The following is a 24,043-nucleotide window of genomic DNA, read 5'->3' as shown; positions in this document are numbered from 1 at the left end:
TTTCCTCTACATAGAGTTTATCCGATTTTTTATTAGTCAACTCTTCATTCCCATCATCTCAGTCATTGCATAGCAGAAGGATTTTTTTTAGTCATCACTTTAATATTAAATTAAAATTAAACCAGATATTGACGATATCGAAAATGCGCAAAAAAAAATTTTGCAATATTTTTATATTGTTGAACTTCTTTCTATCTACCTATCTATCTATATATACACATTTTCTGTCCAACTTTAAGTCAACTAAAAGTTGGTTTTTAAATTAGGTAGGTGTATATTTGCTTGTGTGTTCACATTTAATTCTTGTTGTTCCTTTTACAGAGTGTCTGTAAACTTCATCAAATATGCTAATAACTAATAAAATGTTACCTTTATTTTTAAAAAATAAATTGGAGAAGAATTCTTATTCAGGAGGACTTAGAACCCAAGTATATCGATTTTATAATGTTTCAATAAAAGATATTTAAAATATTGTTTGCGCCCACTACATCGTTGTAAAAGCTTTGATTGCGGTTTGGTTTTGATAACATTTTTTTGTTGGTTAGATCTCTCAAAACCGCACCAAAACTTTATATTTCGTGTCACATATACCTGAAGTAATTGCTAACGGGGACTAATTTTTGATGTGACATATCAAAAAGGGCTATTAGAGATTTGAAAAAAAAAAAAATTCGCAAAGACGTACAGTGCTTAAATGCAACCCACTGTATATGAGGGAAAATATGTTTAGTTATGCAAGGTAAGCAAAAATAACTTGAAACCTTAATGAATTTGGTTTGATGGGATGAGAGCATTTTAAGGGAAAACGACCCAGAAAAATTGTATGAATACTTGTATGTCACTATCGATAAATAAAACAAACAAATTTGTTTGACTCGTTTTTCCAAGCCGAGAGTTTAGGCCAGACCGTGAAATGGTCGAGATGTTTATTTTTTCAGTTGGCGGCCAGATTAATAAATCATAATAATGGTCAGGTGCATTATTCGCCGTTTCGCCTATACCGGCGCACCGACCGCTGCAAATCCAGCAATTAGACTGCGGCGCAGCGTTCTGCATTATCGACACGATTATATCGGCGGGTCTTCTAACGAACGTAAATTAGTTTCGCTACAAATAACATCGATACCAATGATAGCGCAATGGATATTTATCTATTCGGCAAGCACCGAGTCCGGGTGGACGAGTGTCGTTAGAATTAGTCCTAAAAATATCATACTTAATTTCGAACAAATATGTATTTATAAGAATAATTATTTTATAGAACGTATAGTTTATGGCAAACGAGAAAATATGCAAAATTTCGAGTGCTAGTATTATTGATTTCATTGATATATAATAACTTTGTACACATTTCGTTTTTTAAATATATAATGTCTGAGAAGCGAAAACTCTGTGTAAATAAAATTGTTTTCCTTAACCAGTTTAGAGTAAAATATATTAAAACTAGAATTTATTGCTTTTAAGTGAATCCCAGATCTCTTTACATGACTCCACGAATCTACTCGGAGTATCGTGCCATTACTAGATTTATTCAAAATCTCATCGTATCTCAGTTTTACCAGTTATTACCGTTATTCGTAACACTTTACCCTCCAAAACTGACAGAGCTTTTTCGCCTTAAATCTACCCCGTCTTCTACGAACACCAAAACTAACCAAAAGAAACGTCGAAACATGAATCCAATCGTCCCTTAAACGAGGCAAGCATCGCCAATTGATTGATGATCGTTTTTCTATCGGAAAAAAGGCCGGCGTAAAGCGTTAAATACTTACACAGATCTCTTTCTCTTCACACATGGCGCCCCACACTTGAAAGTTCGATTGGAGCAGCTCGCAGTTTTCCCAGCACTGGAAAAAATAGAGAGGAGCGTTAGTTTAAAATGCCGAGAGAAATGAGGAAATAATTGGTCGTAAAGTTGCGGAAACTAACGACTTGTTCGTCAAGGGGGATTTGGAAAAGTGTACCGGGATACTTGGCGTGAACGTGAACGTCCGGTTCTAACTAAATTTTAACGTATAATTTGTACAAGTGAGATAGAAACAGGCAAAAGGATAACGCCGGATAAAATCAAAATAAATAACACCGTGTCCTTATCAAATGTAATATTTACAAACTACCTGCTACTATATATACCGAAAAATGACCATAAAACCTTAATTAAAGTTGTTGCGAGAATTTAAGTTCAATAAAGGAGAGGTATTTAAATCTAACTGATCGTTAAGCAATACATTTAAATGTCTCATTTTGTTAATCTCCATGGCTTCCAATAAATTTAATTTTCTACTTTTTGTGGCTGTATGTTAAATATCAAAATTGTCTTCAAAAATGTGTTTTTCTGTGTTTAAGTGTGTAGCATAATTGGAATCTAGACTATTGTTTTTAAACGCTCTTATATGTTCGTTAATGCGTTTCTTGAAGGATCTACCTGTTTGTCCAATATAAATTTTAGGACAAGATCCACATTTCAACCTGTAGACACCTGATTTCTGGGATTTTGGACATTTCGTTTTATTGTTTTTTAAATATTTTCCTATTGTGTAGTTAGTTCTGAAAGCTATTTTTAAACCACATTTTGACAAATGTTTTGAAACTTTTTCACTAGGTTCTCCTATGTATGTAATTGTTTTAAATTGATCGTGTTCTGTATTAGGTTTCGGATAAATAGAGTTTACTGTTATCTGTATTTGTTTTTTATTTATAATTTTATCTATAATGGACGGATTGTAGCCGTTGTTCAGTGCAAATTGTTTAATGATATTAAGTTCTTTGTTGTAATTTTCTGTCAAAAGTGGCGTATTAAGAAGTCCGTGTATAAAAGAGTTAAATGCAGTCATTTTATGTGTATAAGGGTGATTTGAGCTGTTGTGTATGACTGTGTCCGTGGGTGAAGGTTTATGATATATTGAAAAATCTAATTTGTTTGTTGCGCTTTTGTAACAGTTAAGTCTAAAAAATTAATAGAGTTATCCTGTTCAAACTCGATAGTGAATTTTATACGATTACGTAATGAATTAATGTAATTTAAAAAAGAATTCAATTCTCTGTCCGTTCCAACAAAGCAAGCAAAGACATCGTCCACATATCTATACCACCATAAAAAACTTTTACTTAAAGGATGTTCTAGTATGATATTTTCAAAATTATCCATAAAAATCTCGGTTAACAAAGGACTAAGTGGGTTTCCCACAATCAAACCTTCTTTAGAGATGTAAATCTGTCCATTAAATTCAAAATAATTTTGGTCTAAAGATACTATTAAGCAATCTAATAAATCTGGTTTCACCAATGGGTTAACCTGTTTCCAACTTAGGGTAAAATCTACTAAATCTATCCCCAATGCGTTAGAAGGGATTTTTATGTCTTTAATTTTGTTGATTAATTCAAAAGAATTTTTTATTGCAAATTTTGGTTTAAAATCTGTGTGGAACTTTAAAATATTTACTAATTTTGTAGAGAGTTTAACTGCCGGAGCTGATACATAAGACACGACTGGTCTAATGGGCATATCTTGTTTATGTAATTCATAATTGTTAAAAAATATTTGTCTTTGTCACTAAATAGTGTAGAGCTAGCAATTACATCCTTGACTTGTCTTTGATATAACTCTGTAGGATCGTGTTTGATACATTAGAAAAGTTCTGGTTTAAGAAAATTGTTGGTTTTTGAAATATATTCTGGGAGATCCCCTTTATCTGCATGTGTAAATATTATGTTATTTTCAGAAGCTTTGTTTTTGATTGTTTTAACTAGTGACATTTGAGAAATTTCTTTGTGTTTGTTGTTATCTATTAAATGAGAGCTTATTATATTCGCTAATACATGTTTATTAAAATTAGAATCGTTAATGTCCTTAATTGCTAATTCACAATCGATCCCTAAACAGTCTAATTCTCTATTAATGTACGAGTGTTGTAAGTTAAAGTTGAAACATTTTTCCAGAAATTCAACTTCATTTTTGGAAAATGTTGTGTCTGTTAAGTTTATGAACCTGTTTTAAAATTGATGGTCGGTTTAGTTTGTAATAACTGGCTTGCTTTTTTATGAATGATAGGCGAAATGTCTGTTTGAACTTTATAATCAAATGTTTAAAAATAGCTTTCAGAACTAACAACACAATAGGAAAATATTTAAAAATCCCAAAAATCAGGTGTCTACAGGTTGAAATGTGGATCTTGCCCTAAAATTTATATTGGACAAACAGGTAGATCCTTCAAGAAACGCATTAACGAACATAAAATAGCGTTTAAAAGCAATAGTTTAGATTCTAATTATGCTACACACTTAAACACAGAAAAACACATTTTTGAGGACAATTTTGATATATTACATACAGCCACAAAAAGTAGAAAATTAAATTTATTGGAAGCCATGGAGATTAACAAAATGAGACATTCAAATGTATTGCTTAACGATCAATTAGATTTAAATACCTCTTCTTTATTGAACTTAAATTCTCCCAACAACATTAATTAACGTTTTATGGTCATTTTTCGGTATATATAGTAGCAGGTAGTTTGTAAATATTACATTTGATAAAGACACGGTGTTGTCGAAACAATTGTCATGTCATAATATATAATTTCGTGAAAATCTGAACTTTTAGTTCTTATTTATTTTCATCAAGTAAAAGCCACCTCAGTTCAACCGGTTCAATCGCCTAGTACCCGAATAGCAAAGTATGGCATTCTGAAGCGCGCGACGTTGTTACTTCTTCTTGGATAACCCATTAGCTATCTCTATCAGTGGTAAGTGTATCACAAGAAGTAGGCTACTGAAAAATTTGTGTAAAATAATTAAAATGTCGTTTTTTTCACCGTTTATAAAGAGTTTCGGTCTCAATTAATTAGGTAAATACCAGGATTAGCAGTACAAATTTCTAGTTAATGTTATTATTCATACATCCGACGAAAAACATTTTGCATTGGACTCCGGCCCTTTTGACGTATATTAATAAAACATTCAAAAAGTTGGAAACTTTTGCCGAGCAAAAAGCTCGCGACTCCTGACGTCGCTACCAAAAACGGGGTCAACCGCAAAACAGTTAAACTTTAACCCTTAAAATCCTTCGGGTGGTAAATGTTTTGTATGGAAATGTAGATTTTAGTATAATAAGCCGTTTTTGGAGATGCGGGCCGAGGGGTTGGTGGTGACGGCAGGATGGCAAACGGAAAGGCGATGGAGGACAGCCCCTTTTTTAGACTTTCCGTTGGCGGTTGAGTGACAAAACTGAATTTTGGTAAAGGGTTATTCGAGGAACAATATTGATTTTTTTGCACTAAGAGAGTGTGTTTCAAAACGTGAAAAAGCACTTAAAATAGTAAATTATGCAACAAGTGCGGTAAACGGCATTTGACTCACGAGTTTATTTGACACGAGCGGAGCGAGTGACTTGAAAAGTTTACCGAACCGAACAACACGAATGCATGTCTCTTTTTGAAAAATCCTGTATATGACCCGCAAAGTGAACAAATTCTTAATATAAATAATTAAATTTTTCAATTCTCGAGTAATTGCCAAGATACTGGCTCGTATTACTTTTTGTGCCAAAAAAAGAAAAGGAGATCGCGAATGTTTAATTTTTCCGGAAACTTTATAGGCACGGATATCTGCTATAGAAACATCCACATTTGAGCACCGGGCACAACTAGATCGCCGTAATGGCGTAGTAATTCGAGACGAGCGCAGCCGTCACGTTTACAAAATAGTGAATAATTGTCGGCGATAGTAGATCGCCGCGAAGGAATCTTCCGATCACGATTCCTATTAAACGCGATGACAACTTAACAGGCAAGAGAAAATGTCGTCCGTTCTCAACCTCGCCTCTCACTTCCGCCGTGCACCAAGCAAAATAAAGGGAGTTGTCGGGAGAGCTCATTGTGCTGGCATACACTAAATTATAGAGTGTCATCCGTGACGACAGTGTAGCAGAAGAGAAGTATACGTCGAATAGAACGGTATGTAGATATCTACAATGTCTCGATCAATCGAAACCGAGGAATTTCGGTTTCTGCAAAGCTATTTACTGCAACTATTCGACACTAATGAGCAGCACGAATAGTCATCTCGTGCTGCAAGTTACTATTCATTATTACTCAGCACTGACCGCGTATGTGTTCACGTTACAGCTACATTTTTAACCCGTAAAGATCGAAAAGATGAATGGTCAATTTCACATACAATAAAGGTAAGAGGGCGCCACTCTCAGTATTCATAATAGTTTCACTTTTATACCTTTTTCTTCTACTTACGGGTGACTTGAAGATTCCATTTCACATGTCATGAACTTCGAAAAAATTAGAAATTAAAGTGGGAGTCATTGTTAATTAACGAACAATGGAAGTATAGTAGATAAACCATCATCCATATAGAATCGATAACTCGATTCACTTGAGTCGTTTTATCTATTCCAGAAGATAAAAAGTGCCAGTGCCACGTAAACAAGAGCAGCGTTTTTCCAACTCTGGGATACCCTTCGGTGTTCACAGAGTGTCGTCTGTTTCTAATGTTTCTTCCATTCCTGATGGTATTGTAAATTTTGCGTTAAACAGGCACTTTTATCTATCGACCATTTTCCCCTTGTAATTTCATAAATGGGGTTTGATTAATTAGAAAAGATTTTATTTGAAGAATTATTACATCATTTATGTAAAACAATTTCGTAATAAGTTTTATCCTAAAAACGGAAAAGCAGCTCTATTCAAGAGAAAATGACTTTTTTTTTAAACTATTATCTTGACTCGGGTTTAAAGGCCGTCGTCGGTTGGAATTACTTCCTAACGTTTCGCTAGCACGAGTGGCGAGCTTCTTCAGAGGTCCTTCCATCTCCGATGTTGGACGTAGACTGACGATTTCTCCTGCGCAGGTTGTATTTATGCCGATTGGTGGTGGGCGGGGCTTGTTCCGCTTCGGTTGGTCTCGGGATATCGATCGGTACTGCTCGGGCGTTCCTAAGGATCGGGTTCCAAATTTGGTTGAGTCTAAGGGTCTCCTTCTTTCTGTTGAAATTGTGTGGGTGTTTTTGTATCTCAATGGCTTCCCTGACTAGTCTGTTGTGATAGCCGTTGACCGATGCTAGTAACTTACAGCTCTCAAAGTGTATCCTGTGTTCCCCGCTGCCCAGTGCGTGTTCAGCTACCGCAGACTTCTCTGTCTGTCTTAGCCTGCAGCTTGCTTTATGCTCCTTAAGTCTCGTTCGAATGCGGTAGACTCCTGCAGCTGAAAGTGAGTCCCTCTTGTTCATCGCTGACCTGATGGTCTGCTGGATCTTCTTTGTAGGCTTAAAGATTGTTTTGATGTCGTGTCTTTTCAATACTCTGCCAATCCTGTCGGTGACACTCGGAATATACGGCAGATATGCGTGGGAGGTGGAGGGTCGTTGTTCGGTATCCCGTGATCTTGATGATCTTGAGTTCATTGATCTCTCGATCTCCCTCTTGCTGTAGCCATTTGCCTCGAACGCAGTTTTCAGGTGTTCAAGTTCCATCTGGAGGTTCTCCGGTTCGCAAATCCTTCGGGTTCGTTCTGTCAGGGTTCTGATAACCCCATACTTTTGACTTGGGTGATGGTTGGATAGAGCATGTAGGTATCTGTCCATATGGGTTGGTTTTCTGTACACTGTGTGGCCCAGCTTGTTACCTCGCTTCCTCACTAGTACGTCTAAGAATGCAAGTTGTTGGTCATTTTCAGTCTCCATAGTAAACTGGATGCTGGGATGCTGACTGTTGAGATGCTGCAGAAAGTTGTTGAGCTTGTCCATACCATGTTTCCAAATCACGAAGGTGTCATCCACGTACCGGAACCACGTTGCTGGCTTGTACTCTGAGGTCCGATCGCTTTTTGCTCAAAGTGATCCATAAATAAGTTGGCTATAACCGGGCTTAATGGACTTCCCATTGCCACTCCGTCCACCTGTTCGTAGAAGTTTCCCTTCTACACGAAATAGCTACCGGTCAGACAGACTTCAAAAAGCTTGCAAATATCGACAAGAAATATCCTGTTCACCAGGTCCAAGCAACTCTTCAGAGGTACTTTGGTAAACAGTGAGACGACGTTGAAGCTCACAAGGATGTCGTTTTGTTCAATATTGATATCTTGAATCTTGCGCACGAAGTCGGTGGAGTCCTTGATGTAACTGGTGACGTGTCCTACGTGTGGTTGGAGCAGCGATGTTTAGCCAAGTAATACGTTGGTGATCCGAGCCTTAACCAATTTATCAGACTTTTTTTTATTCGCCGGATTGTTATATCTGACGCCCTTGTGTTTATAAATCAGTACCACCACCCGTGTTGGCATCGACATCCTGTACATTTTCAATTACGAATCGCAAAAAATGCCTACGAAGAGCAAAACGTCGAAAAACAAAGTGTAAACGCGGCACACCATTGAGAAAATAATCGGCGATTTATAAATTGTTTTGAAATTCATTGAGCTCCTTGGCAGCGCTCAAAAAGCGACGGCATTTTTATGATCCTATTAGTAAACTTAAGACTCCGTAAAAGATGGTTCGAATACAAAGCCATTGAAAACCGGGAGCTTTTTATAAAAATAACGTCGGTTTTCGCTCAGGCGCGCTGGCCGATTTCCCGAAATAAAATTCGTTTTCGTCGCGAGCGGCTCGGGGAGGGAGGAAGAATGAAGTGTGCGCGAATGGGGAGCGAACGCAGCTTGGAAACTAAGCAGAACGTTTTCTCCGTTTCATATTTTTGTTGCACTTAATTAAGTCGGTGATTTACGGGCCCCGTTTAAAATATTTACGACTGGCCTATAAGTCAATGCGGTTGTGACAAGTACCGGTTGAAGTTCAAATGGTAAAAAAGTGTAATAAGTTGGTACGCTTCGAGTTAAACAGCATATATTTATACTATGTAACAGGAACGTTATAAATAAGTTATACGTTCGGGAAGAAAGGTAATTTATGGAGACGGCGTCGGTTTATTTGTAAACAGGGTGTCCAAAAATTGGAACCACATATTCTATGGGGTCATACACTTCTAAAATACGCCCCATGTTGTTCAAAACCTTTAGCGCTTGGGTTGAAGGATCTAGATCTAAGGATTTGGGGGGTCAATTATTTGTTGTTGTGTATTTAACAGCCTTTGCGGTCTAGAGATAGATCGATGAATTTTGTCTTTTGTTGATTGCGCAGTTGTCATTTTCCAGGGACTGCGTGGGAGGAAGTTCAGGACAAATTGCAAAAAGACTTTAATAAAATGAAGAATATTTGATACCTTCAAAGATAGCCTGAATGTAATTTTTCAAAGAAACTTCCACAGGCTACTGTAATACTTTTTACAAAACTTCTGGATTCCTCCTGCGTCGGTTTTTGCTGAGTCGAACTTGCTGACGTTTCGCCAATTATCCTGTTGGCTTCTTCGGAGCTTGACTGAAACTGGATCGCGTGTAGTACTTGGTGTGTATTGGTGACAGATAAAGACCTGAATCGCGGTTAAGATTGTTAGGTTGTTTATAGATTTCTATAGACTCTCCGACTTTTCGTTGGTAGAAGAATTGATTACCTGCAAGAATTTTTCGTTTTCGTTGTTTCGTGATTGTTTTCGGCAACAGCTGACGAGTTTGTTTGTCTTAGTTGTTTTCGTCCGATCTCTCCAATGTATTCTTTGCTGTAACGCTGTAAACTCTCCTGGCATCTCAAATGGAATTTTGTCCTTGACGGACCGAAGATGTTGAGAGATTTTTGGACAAGTGGTAAATCTGGTTTTGATGTTATAATTCTTTAGAACTTTGGATATGTGGTCAGTGATGTTATGAATGTAAGGAAGGAGCACAGTGGCAAGTGTAGGATTGCTTTCGGCCTCATTAAATACAGTCATGAGTACACATATATATATGTCGGCGCCCTTAGTTTAAGTGGTCGATATTTTCCCATATTTCGTTGTCGCTGTTTGGAATGTTTATTTTTGATTCACATTATTTATCGGTGTAACTAACCTAAACAGTTATAATTCTGTCATTCGTAATATTGTGGACCTACGGGAACCCACTTTAGTATTTTTCCGAAGTGAACGGAACGCGAACAGGAGAAGATAGTCTGGTTTTATAAAAGCACAGGTTAGGTCGGCTTATAAGTAGCTCCGATAGTTTGTTTTTGATGGGCTCTTTGGTAGTTCATCGAGCGGGTCGTGGATCGTTGGATCCGATTTAATAATCAATCAAGCGATTAGATTATTCATTTGTTTTAAGCACTGCGTTATGTGCAATCTTTTAATATGTCCGAGAAGTCTCACCCTATGTCGACTAGCTCGGCATCGGAACCCGCCACTTTTATTTATTTTTTATTATATTATTTCGATTATTTCTTACGATCTCCGTATAAATCTATTGCAACCTAAATAATTTATTTAAAAAAAAAATGATGTTAATAAATTAAAACACACGCCAATAAAAAAATACTTCCTGAAAACGTTGTATAAATGCAGAGATCCCTAGCGCGTACATCTTAATAGCCTGAACGAAAAAACCGAATATAAAAAGGTAAATTCCCGTTTTCCGAGATCGTTACCGTCCAAGACATTGAGCCCGGAAATTTACTTCGACTGATAAATGTCTGTTTTGCCTTTTTCCGGGGGCCCGCCCTCTCCACTTCGTTCGAGTCGCATTTTATGAGACCTCTCAGTTTGTCGTTTATCACCGATAAGGCCCGTTCCACCCCGGCAATGCACGATGCATTTAAAGTTTTCTGGAAACCGAAGACGTATTATAATATAGTATGTTATGTATAACATTTGCAAAATATCTAATCTAAGAGAAATTAAACTGAGTCGCGTCGTTTTTAATTCTTATTATGCTGAGGTACTTAACATTTATTTAAAATTTAAGCATGCAAACATGCAAGCACATATACCTACGTTAACAAAAAACCTAAAAAATTATTCGACATTTTATTACATTTCACACCGATTTACATGCACCCTGGGTACGTATGTGACGCAAAACTTCACATTCCGTAAATAATGTTTGCGAAACTACAGTTCGAAAATAAGTTTGTTTACATCATCCCTTGCACGAACCAAACGTTTGACGCAATCAGCGTTAAGTATTTTTGCCATTTGCACTTGTTTTCCATCTCGTCGTGTCTAAATGTCCGCCGGCCCCAATCTCAGTTCCTCGTTCCGGCTTAGTTGGCGAGATTTTTCGTCATTTTGTTCCTCATTTCTTGTTGATTAGACCGCGATCTTCCCCGAAGGGCGGTAACTGTCGTGGTCGATACAGATTCGATCTCGTAACCTACAGTAACAGCAATTTCATCGCCGAGCTTACAGTATACATCCGTTAATATAGTTGGTCGAAACAAGGTCATAAAACTGAGTATTTCCTCGTCACCAATGTATCTATGAATAGTATAGGAAGCTGATTCGTGAGAGTGGGGAAAAGTTATTTTTTGGCCTACTCCTCACGGCTACCGAGAGCATCTACTTTGACGTCCTAGGTTGATCTCTTTGATCAGAATGCGCAACATCAATAATGACTAATATAACTCGGCAACAATATGTAAATAACAATATTAACTTTGCAATGTTTTCAGATGTTTTACATGCAAACTAAAATATTACCAACACAGACTTATCCATGCTTCGATTCAATTTTCTCATATGGTAAACAAAACAACAATTACTGAACGTTAAACTGATTACGAAGGTACATCCTAATTTATTTATTGCCTTGCTTTGGTCGTATTTGGAATATTAACAAAGCAATATCGACTGCCTTCGCACAAACGGTCATAATGTTTAATCGCAATATATTATCAAACAGATGTATATCAGCAATTAGAATATTAGAAATGTTTGGTGCCCAATATTACAAATTTGCTGGTGACTCATTAGTGTTGTGACGCTTAAGGTTTGAAAATTCTCTAGTCAGTGGCTTAGTAACTTGTAGGAACATCCCCATATGACAATTCAAAAACACACTGAGTTTCCAAATTTGAGGCTCGCTAATCATTTTACCTTTTGTGATGGATTCAAATTCATTCAACTCCAGTTTTGACTTATGATGCACTTTGAACATGAACATAAACATAAACTTTTAGTTTCAACGTATATTTGATTATGAGTTGGATTTTGTGTTGCACGTGAAATCAATAGTGTCCAATTTGTATTATAGGAGGCTGTGGTTTAACTTGCCGATGTTATCAATGTCTTCTTTATATAATTTTTTTCCACAAGAAAATAAACGTCAAGGTGCTAAATGGCGGCAAATAAACACGATCGATCGGTCGATCGATATTTTGCGAGAATATGCAACGGTTCTACGTTATCCAGAACGGGGTTTTCGATTCGACGAAATTGAAGTTCGGTGCCACGCCGTTCGTGTTTATTTTCATCGCGATACGGACCGTTGTGAACTAAAAGGACGTTCCCGGTATCATATCTCGGTACTTCTTTCAAGTGCCGTCCAAAAATAACGAGGGCTCTCCATTAATCTAAACGAAGATAAACAAACCTAATAAAGAATAAAAGTTTTATCGTACAGCTTTCGGGAAGGAAAAAATTGCGAGCTTTAAGGCTGGTACGAATTTTTTTTAACGAGATTTTGGTGGCAAGGATTGAGGGAGAACAAGTTCAAAGAATGCGTTATTCGATCTTAATTAGACAAATTTTGCTGCGTTGTTGTTCGCTAATGTCATTTAATAGAAGTTTTGAACGAAAAACCGTAAGGAAATATCGATATTAAATGGGGTTCGAACAAAGTTTTACAGCAATGCCGATTTTGGTTTTAAACTTAATAAGCTTTGCGACCACCTTGCTAACCGATAGTTACTAAATAGAAACACTTGTTTCCGCTTCCTCTTTATCTGACCTTCGAACGCTTCTATAATTGCTTTCTTTGCCTCGCCGACTCGGAATTCTCTTTAAACTTGTCATAAACAGAGCCATATTACTCGACATATCTAATTCGTGAAATATCGAACAAAAAATCACTAGAGAATGACCACGATTAATAATCTATTTTGCCCAGATAATAGATTATTGTTGTTGCAACAGAAAAAACACTGAAGATTTTCTGAAAAGAGGCTCTTCTGATTGCCAGTTATGATAACTCGAAATGTGGCTGCTTGGAGAACCTCTTGTTGTCGCAGATTCAGAAAGTGGCCTGACAGCAATCTAATGCATTTAAGATTGGGCTTCTGTGAAATAAATGCTCCAAAAAACCAGAAAGAAGAGATACATTTGGGAAATTCGAATCGGGAACGAGTTTCGTTTTGCCTCAAGTAGGACAACAGAAGATATTCCGAACAGCTAAAGTCGTCTTCCACCTAGAACCAACTTTTGAGCATGGACGTCGACCGGGATAGATTAAACGAGGGACGCATCGCATGTAATTAACAAAATTACATAGTTAACAAGTTTCGGCTATCCTGCCGACTAACTGCATAATTTAAGCGCACTTTACGGGTGCAAACTTCCCACCAAGAATTGAGAACTCAATGCTTTACGTATAGTCCGGGCGGTGGACAGACATCAGCGCTAATCGTTTCACCATATCGATCTTAATCTAAAGTTTTTGCGATCTTACGTAGTGCCACCAAGTCCTAAGAGTAATTCTTCATCTTCTTGATATTGTTGGGTGTCACTATTTTGTTATCGTTTCTTATCAAATGTCATTCGCAATTGTTTAATGCATCAGAGTGTTGGTTTTCCGTAAAACATCAAATCCGTAGACAATAAATAGCATACAGTCACATTAATGTAATTGTATCTAGACGCAGTTCTGTAGAAGGAAAACATGAAAGGTGAGGATGAAGTATATCTGAATGAATCTATGTGAATTCCCTTCTAAAGCTGCAGTAGGAACTCCCAAATTAATTCTTCAGGTGTTTTCGTTTTCGTGTCTGGCGATCATTTGTTTCTGACAACTATGTTTGACCCGCCGCGTATCATTCAATTCATTGCGCTAGTCATTTGTCATTTCTACTTGGCCCGGTGCACGCGGGTCGATCCATCGCTTCATTTTAAAATAAATACGGGGTGCCGCAAGGTAAAAATACTCGGCACCAGGGCCAATTTTACTTACACAGATTACGATGAGACACCCAAATGACCAATACAGAAGAATGTGGCTGTCTGGTAAAGGAGGATTTTACCCAACCGGCTAGACCATACTGATATCTCATAAAATTTAAGGCCGTAGTCGCACAAACAAAGGCCTCATCCCCTCTCTGATTACAGTCTCAGAATCCGAGGTATCTGTATTGATCTGCATGATCTTGTGAATGTAATTAACAAAATTCTGTATCTTGGGTAATGGGCAGCCATTATTCTAATTGTGTTTGACCTTCATCAAACGGTGACCCGGCCTTTCTTTTTCCTACAATTTAATGGACGCATATTATTGAACTGAATCATATTGCGGGACACAGAAGTAATTATTTTTCACTGCAGGAAACGAATCGATAGGGTTAGACACAAACGTAATAATAACGTGTGCGCGTTACAGGAAACTGTAATGCACTCGCCCGATATTAAAATTATAATGGACTCCCTAGTACATATAAAATTATGAGCAGCGACCGGGATGATTTCCAATATTAAATACGGACAAAAGGTGCATTGATTAATGCGAAATAAGCAGGTATGTTGTAAAAGTTGACGCCAATAAGTATTCCGCAATCCAAGGGACTCATTATAATTGAAATTGGCTTGCCAGTACATTCAACACAAATGGGTGAAGTAGCTGATATATAGATTACTGACAAATGCTTTTCAATGTACCGTTGCTAATCGAAACCTAGCGATAGTTCACAGTTGCGACTTTACACTCATATCCAAAAATTGGACTTGCCTGCCTGTCTGTCAGTTTACTTTCGCTGTCAAACCATAATACCTACATAGTCCGATAAGTAATAAACGCAAACAAAAATTGACTTGCTTGCTATACAGACTATTTTTCTTCATTGAACATATAAATAACTTAGAATTTGCCACATACTTCGAGCACTAAAGGACGAGTGAATGAGAAGCGTACACAAAGTGTAACGCAAATATGTATATCATTTTCACGGCAAAACCGCCGTACACAATAGCGGGTTTGATTCTCTGCATTGCAGAGCGGCAATTTAGCCACCACGGTCAAATGCAGCGGAGCAATTTGCAGGTTCGCAATAGAACCCGGCCCGCAATCAAATCTATTTAAAACGGCCTCTTCCTCTTACACAATATTGTCGCAAACGAATCTAAATAAACACGATAACGACATTAATGTTCCGTAATAAAGGGTTCAGGGACCTCGGTAGAATTACAACCCGGACGCCTGTGTGCCTCGCATCTTCGTTCATCCAGTTTTGCGTTTCACGACCTTAAGGGATAATCAGCGCGAGTAAGAAAACAGGCGTGACGTGTTTTTAATGAACCCGACTTTTCAATCTAATCCAAATATTGTCCGTCTTTAAATTCATTTAAGGCCGTTCTCGAGGGGGGCATTGTGCTGAGCAGATGAGGCGGCTCTGAAAATGAAGTGAGGTTGTTTGTTTGTTTTCTTTCAAAATATAGAAAGGTGACGGCGAGATACGGACGATGCGCCTAATGAAGTCCGCCATTGAGGATTTCCCCTTACGATATTTTTTATTTTGTTTTTATTGTATGTGTATTTATTTTCTTGATTGCGCGATTTAGAAATTGACGTTTGATCGACGGTAACGGCACCAATTAATATCCAAATTAAAAATTTAAAAATCCACATACCACATTATATTTTACAGTTTTTTATTTTTATTTTTTAATTTTAATTTATTTAAATTTGGGATCGCGAAAGAGACTACAAAATAAAAGAAGTATGAATAATAAACAAATCAGGTACATTGTTAGATTTATTTTGCCACGATTACAATCAAAATAATAACTCCTTTTTAAAAAGCGTCCCATAGTTCACACTGCGATTTCTAAAGTATTTATAAGAAAATAATTTCACAGCGGTCAGTGAGGATATATATTTTTTAAATTATTATATAATTTAGATTTATGCTTACTAATTTTGGTACACATATTTTAAGCATTTTCTAAAGCAATTTTTTTTTAATTTTCATTAGTTACATCTATATCTTCGACTCAGAGTAAGCGAAAATTACTGGTTCCCCTAAAAATAAACAATATGTATAAAGTTCTCATTGAATCTGGATCACATTTGATCCATTGCTTTTTTTTCCTACAATTCAGCTTTTTCGACCAAAAAAAAAAACAATAAATAACAAAAAAACAACAACAAACAAATGTTCATATCACTTTTTTTCTTCAAAGCGTTTAGGAGAATTGTGAAATATCGGACACTTAATTTAAAATTTTGCTCGAAAACGTGTTTAAAAGTAGAAAAGAAGAGTAGAATAAATCCGATTTTGTCGATATTAAAGCACCATTATTTTGATAATCTTTATATTATGAATTTCACGGACAGTCCCATTATTTTGATAATGTTTATTTATTTATTTATTATGAATTTCACGGACAGTCCATTTCTACATACAAATGAACAATTACAGGTTTGGTGCTACAAAAGTAAAAAGTAAAAGTCTACGCCACAAGTTAATCTAACAAGTTGAGGTGAAAAAAAATTCAAGCAACGTTATGCAATTTCATGCTTGCTTGAATCTGATTCCTAAACGTACCCTTAGTAGGCAAAAAGTCCAAATGCTCTCATTGGCCTACCGGACCGCCCTAGCGATAAATGAATTACGTCCATAGTTGGTGCTGTGGTGCCGTGCAACAAATGCGATATTTAGACGAGTTTAGACAAGAACAATTGGAATTAATAATAACTTTGAACAACAGCATCAGGTTTAAGCGTTTCCAAACCTTTAAACCTTTCGAGGGCCCAAATCGATGTTAGCCAAGTCGACATCCAACTTAAATGCTGTATAGCGAAGAAAATCTTACTGGGTTTGTTCGATTCGACGAATATGACATTGATAATCAAGGTTCCATAGAGATGAAGCATATTGCAAGTGGTAGTTTTAGAGAAGGCGGTAACACGAGATACGTAGGCATATTGAGAGATTGGGATCCATACCGTTCAAGTGACACCATCGGGCCAACCGTTCTAAATTCTCCTGTAAACGAACCTGATCTTCACGCGTTCGAATAATCGAGAAGATCTTTAAGCTATCGGATGCTATATCACTAATAAATGCGAGAGAGAATAACGGCCCCAAGTGAGAGCCCCCGCAGTAACTGAAAAAGTAATTTCCAAGTCTAACAATCTGACTGTGTCCACCCAGATACAACTGGATACCCTCCAGAAGTATATCTTCCCCCCCATCAAAGGCTTTGCAAAAATCTGTGTAAACAGCGTCAACCTGATATCCCTCTTCCAAAGCACTACCGATTGAGTCTGCTACGTAACTAAATTCAAAGTTGTTGACCTTCCCTATTGATTTTTAGAACCATTTTAAAATGGCAGAGTAGTCTAGTTGTTTCATGATTGGATGTGTTTTGTACAGCTGGGGTCGAACTGGAATATCTGGGACTCTCAACAATTTGGCAGATTAAGAAGGAATAGTAGGAATTTGACACTACAAATTATTGATAGGGGAATGTAGTCATGAAACTTTTTGTTGAGATTTATGAGGACTCATGAAATTGTATTATTTGTGAATGGTCGTTTAACATCTATAACTTTTATTTAATTGTTGTTGTTACTTTTATGCCTTTTTGATTTATTGGTACTTCTGAATAATATCGGCCACATGGGTCTATGATGCACTCTTTAGGACCGTTTGTAGGTAGTTGTTTAAGAACTCTCAACGAACCAACTGCGTTGTTCCCTTGATCTGCATTTATTTTACCGTATTAAATTTTTCACTAATTTTATTTTAATAAATTGCACTAACATGTTTTTAACTGTGTCGAATCACTTTATTTTAAAGTTAATAGACTTTAATTTCGTCAGAATAGATACCCGGATAATTGGTACAGGTACCTAAGATTTTTTATCGTAAAAATAAATTCGTAATATGAGCAAAATAGGTATTAAAATTATGTGCGGCCGTGTTCCCACTCGATTTTAACGCAATTTCGCAAATCCTGAAAATATACGACGATACTTTCGAAATTTGAAAATCGAGCCACAAAAATTACCGACCGTCCGTCAGAGTAAAAGGTTTATCGGCAATCTGTGCGGCGTGGCGTTCCACCTTGTGCCCTAAACTGACAGATCAGCCCCCGGTGCAATTTATTTCGGACGGACAGGATAAAACGAAAAATCAAAAACCGACGAACGCCGCCACCTCCATCGTGCCGCCCCACCGCGCGTTATGGTTCGCAATATCGCGGGCCCGTCCAAATTATTTTTTCATTATTGAACGACTAAATCGAGGCAAGATAAATCGGGTTCAACAAATTACAGTGACCGTGACGGTCGTGCCCCACTCATTATTTAATACTGATATCGCACGATGCCGTCGTCTTCGTGAGTGGCGACCGCAACCGCACGGATTCGATACCGCCGTCGCCAAACTCTGTCGCCGACGTTACGACGCTAACGTTGTTAATTCCGTTTTTGCCCGAGCAAAGTTCGGACGCCAAAACGTCAAACTGCTCGGACTTCATTTGTCTTGAGCATGCGCGCCTTGACAGAAAGAAATAAGACAGCGAATCAGTGAACCTGTTGTTGCATGACTTTATTTTCGATCCGATATGTTCTTAATCAAGTTATCTACCCACTATTCACAAAAGCTCTGGATTCATCCTGCTGCCAATCACACCGCATTACCTGTTAAAATTTCTTTGAAAAGTTAAATTATTTATCTGTTATTATTTTATACTGTTTAATTTAAATATTTGTATAAACTAAAATTGATACTAGTCTTACTTCTTACACAAATGGATACGCACATAAGACGGTCGGACACGAGGAACTGAGAACATACCTGTCAGTATAATTTAAACTATTCATAAACCTACTTTAACTCCATGCATTTTAAACCACTGTTGTAATTACTATCTACATATCTGATGACAGGTCTCAACTTAGTAACTATATCCGAATAGTGTCTAATGATGGCAAAATTGTCCACTTACGTTTTAATAACATTCACCAAACCTTATTTTAATTTGGCTCACCACGTGCTTTGATGAGAGTTTTTATCTCTTTTTTTCTTTGGTAACGCTTGGGTGGCGAAAATTGTTTCTCGTATACATGAGTACTCGTAAAGTAACCGCTAACAGGAGAGTTTGGGAGTTTATCGTTGTGATACCATACCAGCACGCAAGCAGAAATTAAAAACTTTTCTTCTTCTTCTTCTACTTCTTGGAGATCTGTCGATCTGTTAATTCTGAAGTTGCCTCTGCATCTTTTCCTGTGATGGGGATTGCCAACTATCTTTCCACCTTTTAGGTGGTCTCCCGCACTGCTCTCTGACATCTGTGTTTCTTACTCTGTCTCTTCGTGTTTCCCCACTATTGTCCTCAGCGTTTTCATCTCTGCTACCCTTAGCATTTGTTTCGTCTTGTTGGTGTCTTCGCGGACTTCCGTGCCGTACCTCATGAAGGGTCTTGTAGATTCTAATTTTACTATCCTTGCGCATGTACGGATTGGACCAGACTATATCTCGTAGGCATCCTGATGCTTAAAAACTCACGGTAAGAAATTAAAACTCTCCGTTTCATACAGTCCACAATATCATGTTAAAAAAGGGAAGATTGCCAGTTGATGCAATGTGTCTATTATTGATATCCTTAATCAGGAGGGGTTCAGGGAAATGTGTTAAATGTATTTACCCGATATTTATCTGACAAAAGGTAATGAGTTCTAGTATTACATACGTCTATGTTATATAACAGTTGAATTGCATATTTTCTTTGACTCTTAATTCTTGAGATTTTTTATCACAGATAAGTAAACTAAATGAGGTGCTTCCCTTTTCAAGTAATTCAGAACATGTATCGACTCCAACTTGTAAAGGAATTAATAAACAGATTATACCAATTCGTTAATTTAGTCAAATCGGGAGATCACAACAGAAAATTTCACTATCTCACTCTTTGGTACAATCTCCGAGGTACTGAACCCGTCCTTATTGAAGCGCTTTCTGTATACCTCCTACTGGGAAGTCAAGGCTAATATCAACTCCAACATATACTCGCCAGCAACCACAAAGCGTCGAAATCGTGGAATGTTGACCCAGACGAAAGGAAGAAACAAGGAAAAAGAAAAAATACCCTAGAGTAAGCAATTGTTTAATGCCTCGCCAAATTTCGAAACCCAGAAAATGGTAAATATCGTCGATTGCCAAAAATAATTAGCTCAATAAGTCTCCGAGGACAAATTCCACTTAGAAAAATCAGGTCAAAGATAAAATCACAGTGGAAAAGTGAAGTGATATTTGCGATAGGCTAGATTCAATATGAGTTCGTATCAGACCATGGAATATAAACAACCAAATATGTTTTCGAAAGATGAATTAAATTATAAAATGATCATGTTAACTAGATCGTCTTACAAAAATACACTCAGCTCCACTCCCACATAAGACATAGATTTTTATTTTCTTTACTTCTGATTTGAGATTTAGAACTGGGAAGAAATTACGAATATAGTTGAACCGTTACTTGTTTGAAACCAATCAATCCATTGCAGTATGATTTCCATGGATAACCAAGTAGTAATATTCTATTTTTTTAAAAGAAATAGACGTTCATTACTTATTTCATACGAATGAAAAATAAACAAATAGGAAATTTTGAAACACGAAATAATGTTAAAAAAATATAACGTAGCAATTCACACTAATATACCATAACGTATAAGAGATTCAGTACCTTAGGGTAAATGGTACCCTCAGTGAAGCAATGAAGGTAACATTGGGGTTCCCCTAGGGAGAGTGCTTGATTCTGTACTTTTTCTATGTTACATCAAGCTATCATTAATTCCAGGGCTTTGTACTAAACCTTTTGCTGATGCTACTGTTTTACGCAAGTCAGTGTGCTGATTGTTAAAGACTGGTTGAATGAACATTATCTGTACTTAAAGTATCAACGACAAGAACTTTCCCCCCATTTGGGAACTCAATTTGCCATACACGGGGGCGACCCAGACGGTGCAATGTCCACGGCATCACTATTCCGACGCCAGATTGTCATACTACTATTTTATATTTTGATATTAGATATTAGGCGAGGAGAGAGGTACGCGCCCCTCTCAAGCACGCGTTCCCCTGTTCAAAACGGAGAAAATAATAAAACCCGGGGAGAGAGTATATCCGCGCACAGCATGTGGCTAGACTTCGATATCTATCCATCTCTGTCTCCCTTTCTCTCGTTGTATCGCGTAAGTGTTATCGCGAGACGATATGGGAAATCCTGGTAATAAATTGTCGCCCGAGCAGCTCCCCACCGAACAATAATAATTATTGTTGAAAGAGACGTGCGATTTTCATATTCTCACACAGTCGTCGTGTGTTTTCACTAGTAGATTTTTTCGATATCAATTACCAAGCTTTGTAATTTAATTTGATCAATATCGACAGAAGACCGGCTAAATAATAATAATAATAATAATAATAATAATAATAATAATAATAATAATAATAATAAAAATGATAATAATAATAATCATCATAATAATAATAGTTATAATTACTAATAATAGATTCAATTATTACCGAACAAGCCATTCATACAAAAAAGCAAAATTGTACAGTATTTACATAGATTGCAAGAAAGCAGTTGATTCTGAACCCCCTTGGATTTTTATAAAATAAAAAATAATAAAAAAATAAAAAAAAACAACAAATCCGGATCAAAAACGTTAAAATTCAAAAAGGTTTTTTTTAAGGGCGACTCGCTTAGCCCGTTATGATTCTGCCTCGCACTTAGCCCAGTATTCCATGTTAAACTCCAACAAATATGAATTTGCGTTAAAAAATAGCAGTTGATAGTCATCCACTCATCTCATGTTTATGGATGATATAAAAATATATTCCAGCACGGCATACCAGGTTAGTTTAGTTTAGTTAGGTTAGAAATCTTCTCCAAGGTCATTCAGGTGAACTTGACGCTTCATAAGTACTACTATTCATGATGGAGTTACAGGATGGAAGCTAAATAGAATCGATGAAAGGAAATTAGACCTTGAGTACCAAAAGCGAAACACAAACTCATGAAAGAGTACATCTAAAAACCTGCCTTTCTTGCAGGAAACCGTCGGGTTTAATGCAAAAAAAAAACGAACGGACGAAATAATAACTAACCAAAATAAATGCCTAGACAAATTACAGTAAAATCGGACAACAAAAAAAAAACGCAAACTAAAATACAAAAGCCCTCATAGGTACCTAACGAATCCCGTCAAAGAAACTTTGATCAATAAAACACCGAAATACACTTTATACTTTCTAATTGATAAATAGAAGTCATATATCTTGTTAGAGGCGGCACAAAGAACGAGCACCTAGCCTTTTGTGTAGGAGAGGCTAATTTAATGGCACTAAATACGTTTAATTTAGAAACGCCATTACAAAAACCGGTAGCGTAAAAGCAACATATCAGCGAACCGAGTTTTGAGTTTATTGTGCTGTGAAAATTAAAGTTTGTATTATACTGAATGCCAGTCGGGATTGATTCTCCTAAGAAGTAGGGCAAAACTTCTTAGAAGGTGAACGCTCAGTTTACCATTCCGGTGATATTGATATCTCCGTACTACTAAAAGAACTTTATTGTTGCAATAATTACAAAGAAATAAACAAAAAAATCCAAAAAAGGAAGAATCTTGGTCAGGGTTTGCTTTTTAGTTTTGCTCACACTGAATTCATATTTATAGGTTTTTTGATGTCGGTCTTAACTTAGAAGCTAATTTCTAGAATGAAAGTATCTTGCATATTGATCTCAGAAGCTGAAAGCAAGAAAGGAAACTATATCAATTGTATTTCTGCTTTGTTGTTTGTTGTTGAACTGATATAATGACGACGTCTTAAAATGTTTCTGTCAAGTCGGTTTCAGTGCGAACTACTTAATATGAAAAATATATTTTGTAACAATGATCATAGTAAAGGTGCTGTATTACGGTATGGAAATGTAATCTTCGATGAAAGCGACATGCAATAGGCCTTTGAGATATGGATATTCCGCCATATTTTGAAAATTAAAGTTAACCTTGTCCAAAAATACTTATTTTTCGCCAATTATCCTGTGGTTTCTTCAGAGCTTGACTGAAACTGGCTCGCATTTTACTCTGTACCTGCTTTTATATTGTTTTAGGGGAGGGGAGCTAAATGAGGGACATAAACACCGTCTGGGATGGCTGATTCCCATATTGGTGACAGATAAAGGCCTGAGTCGCCTTAATTGGTCTTAGTCTTAAGGCTCAATATTATCTTTGTGTAAACTCCTGGCATCTCAAATGGAATTTTGTCTTTGAAGGATCGAAGATCATGAGAGATTTTTGGACCAGTGGTAAATATGGTCTTTAGAACTTTTGATATGTGCTTAGTGATGTTTTGACTGTAAGGAAAGACCACAGTGGCAAGTGTAGGATTGCTTTCGGCTTCATTGCTATTGGAAGGTTGTTGTGATGTGTATTTTGATAGATCTTTGATGTGGAAATTATCAGAGAGAAGAGCAGAGATAGTTTTACGGCTCTGCAAACAAGAGAGTTGGTAACCGGTCATTTTTGGACCGGATGGTGATGTGACCATGCATTAAGGTATCGGTCTGTGTGCGTCGGTTTCCTGTAAATACAATGACCAAATGTCAGGTCTGATTTTCTATTGATAAGAATACCTAAGAATGGGAGGTTATTATTAGTTTCCAACTCAGTAGTAAAACGTATGTTCCTGTGTATAGAGTTTAAATGTCTAAGAAAATCTACAATCTACAGAATCTACATGAGACCAAATAACAAAAGTATCATCGAGGTAGCGTTTCCATACAAAACTATCAATTTTCCCTGCAAAGGGTTTTAATAAGGAAGCTAGAGAAAACCAATAGTGCTGACAATAGGTCGAAAGGGTAATCCTGGTTTGTGAATCTTTGAGAGTCCGTAGAGACGGGAAAGTCTAGAGTCCTGAGGGTGACAGATTTTTTCACAGAGTCTGATA

The 24,043-nt window shown here is 36.9% G+C and overlaps 1 protein-coding gene across 3 annotated transcripts in view; it reads right to left on the bottom strand.

Annotated features, from left to right (window-relative positions):
* Positions 1 to 24,043, bottom strand: part of LOC132704929 (uncharacterized) — a 142,223-nt gene that overhangs the window by 7,483 nt on the left and 110,697 nt on the right. For all 3 annotated transcript variants that reach the window (XM_060675268.1, XM_060675270.1, XM_060675271.1), the window contains one exon: positions 1,773 to 1,847. In XM_060675268.1, coding sequence (XP_060531251.1) covers positions 1,773 to 1,847 — 75 coding nt within the window. The remainder of the gene's footprint in view (positions 1 to 1,772; positions 1,848 to 24,043) is intronic.

Source organism: Cylas formicarius, unplaced genomic scaffold (assembly GCF_029955315.1).
Source record: "Cylas formicarius isolate icCylForm1 unplaced genomic scaffold, icCylForm1.1 PGA_scaffold_7__23_contigs__length_41026272, whole genome shotgun sequence".
Lineage (NCBI taxonomy): Eukaryota > Metazoa > Arthropoda > Insecta > Coleoptera > Brentidae > Cylas > Cylas formicarius.
This window is presented reverse-complemented; position numbering and strand designations above follow the sequence as displayed.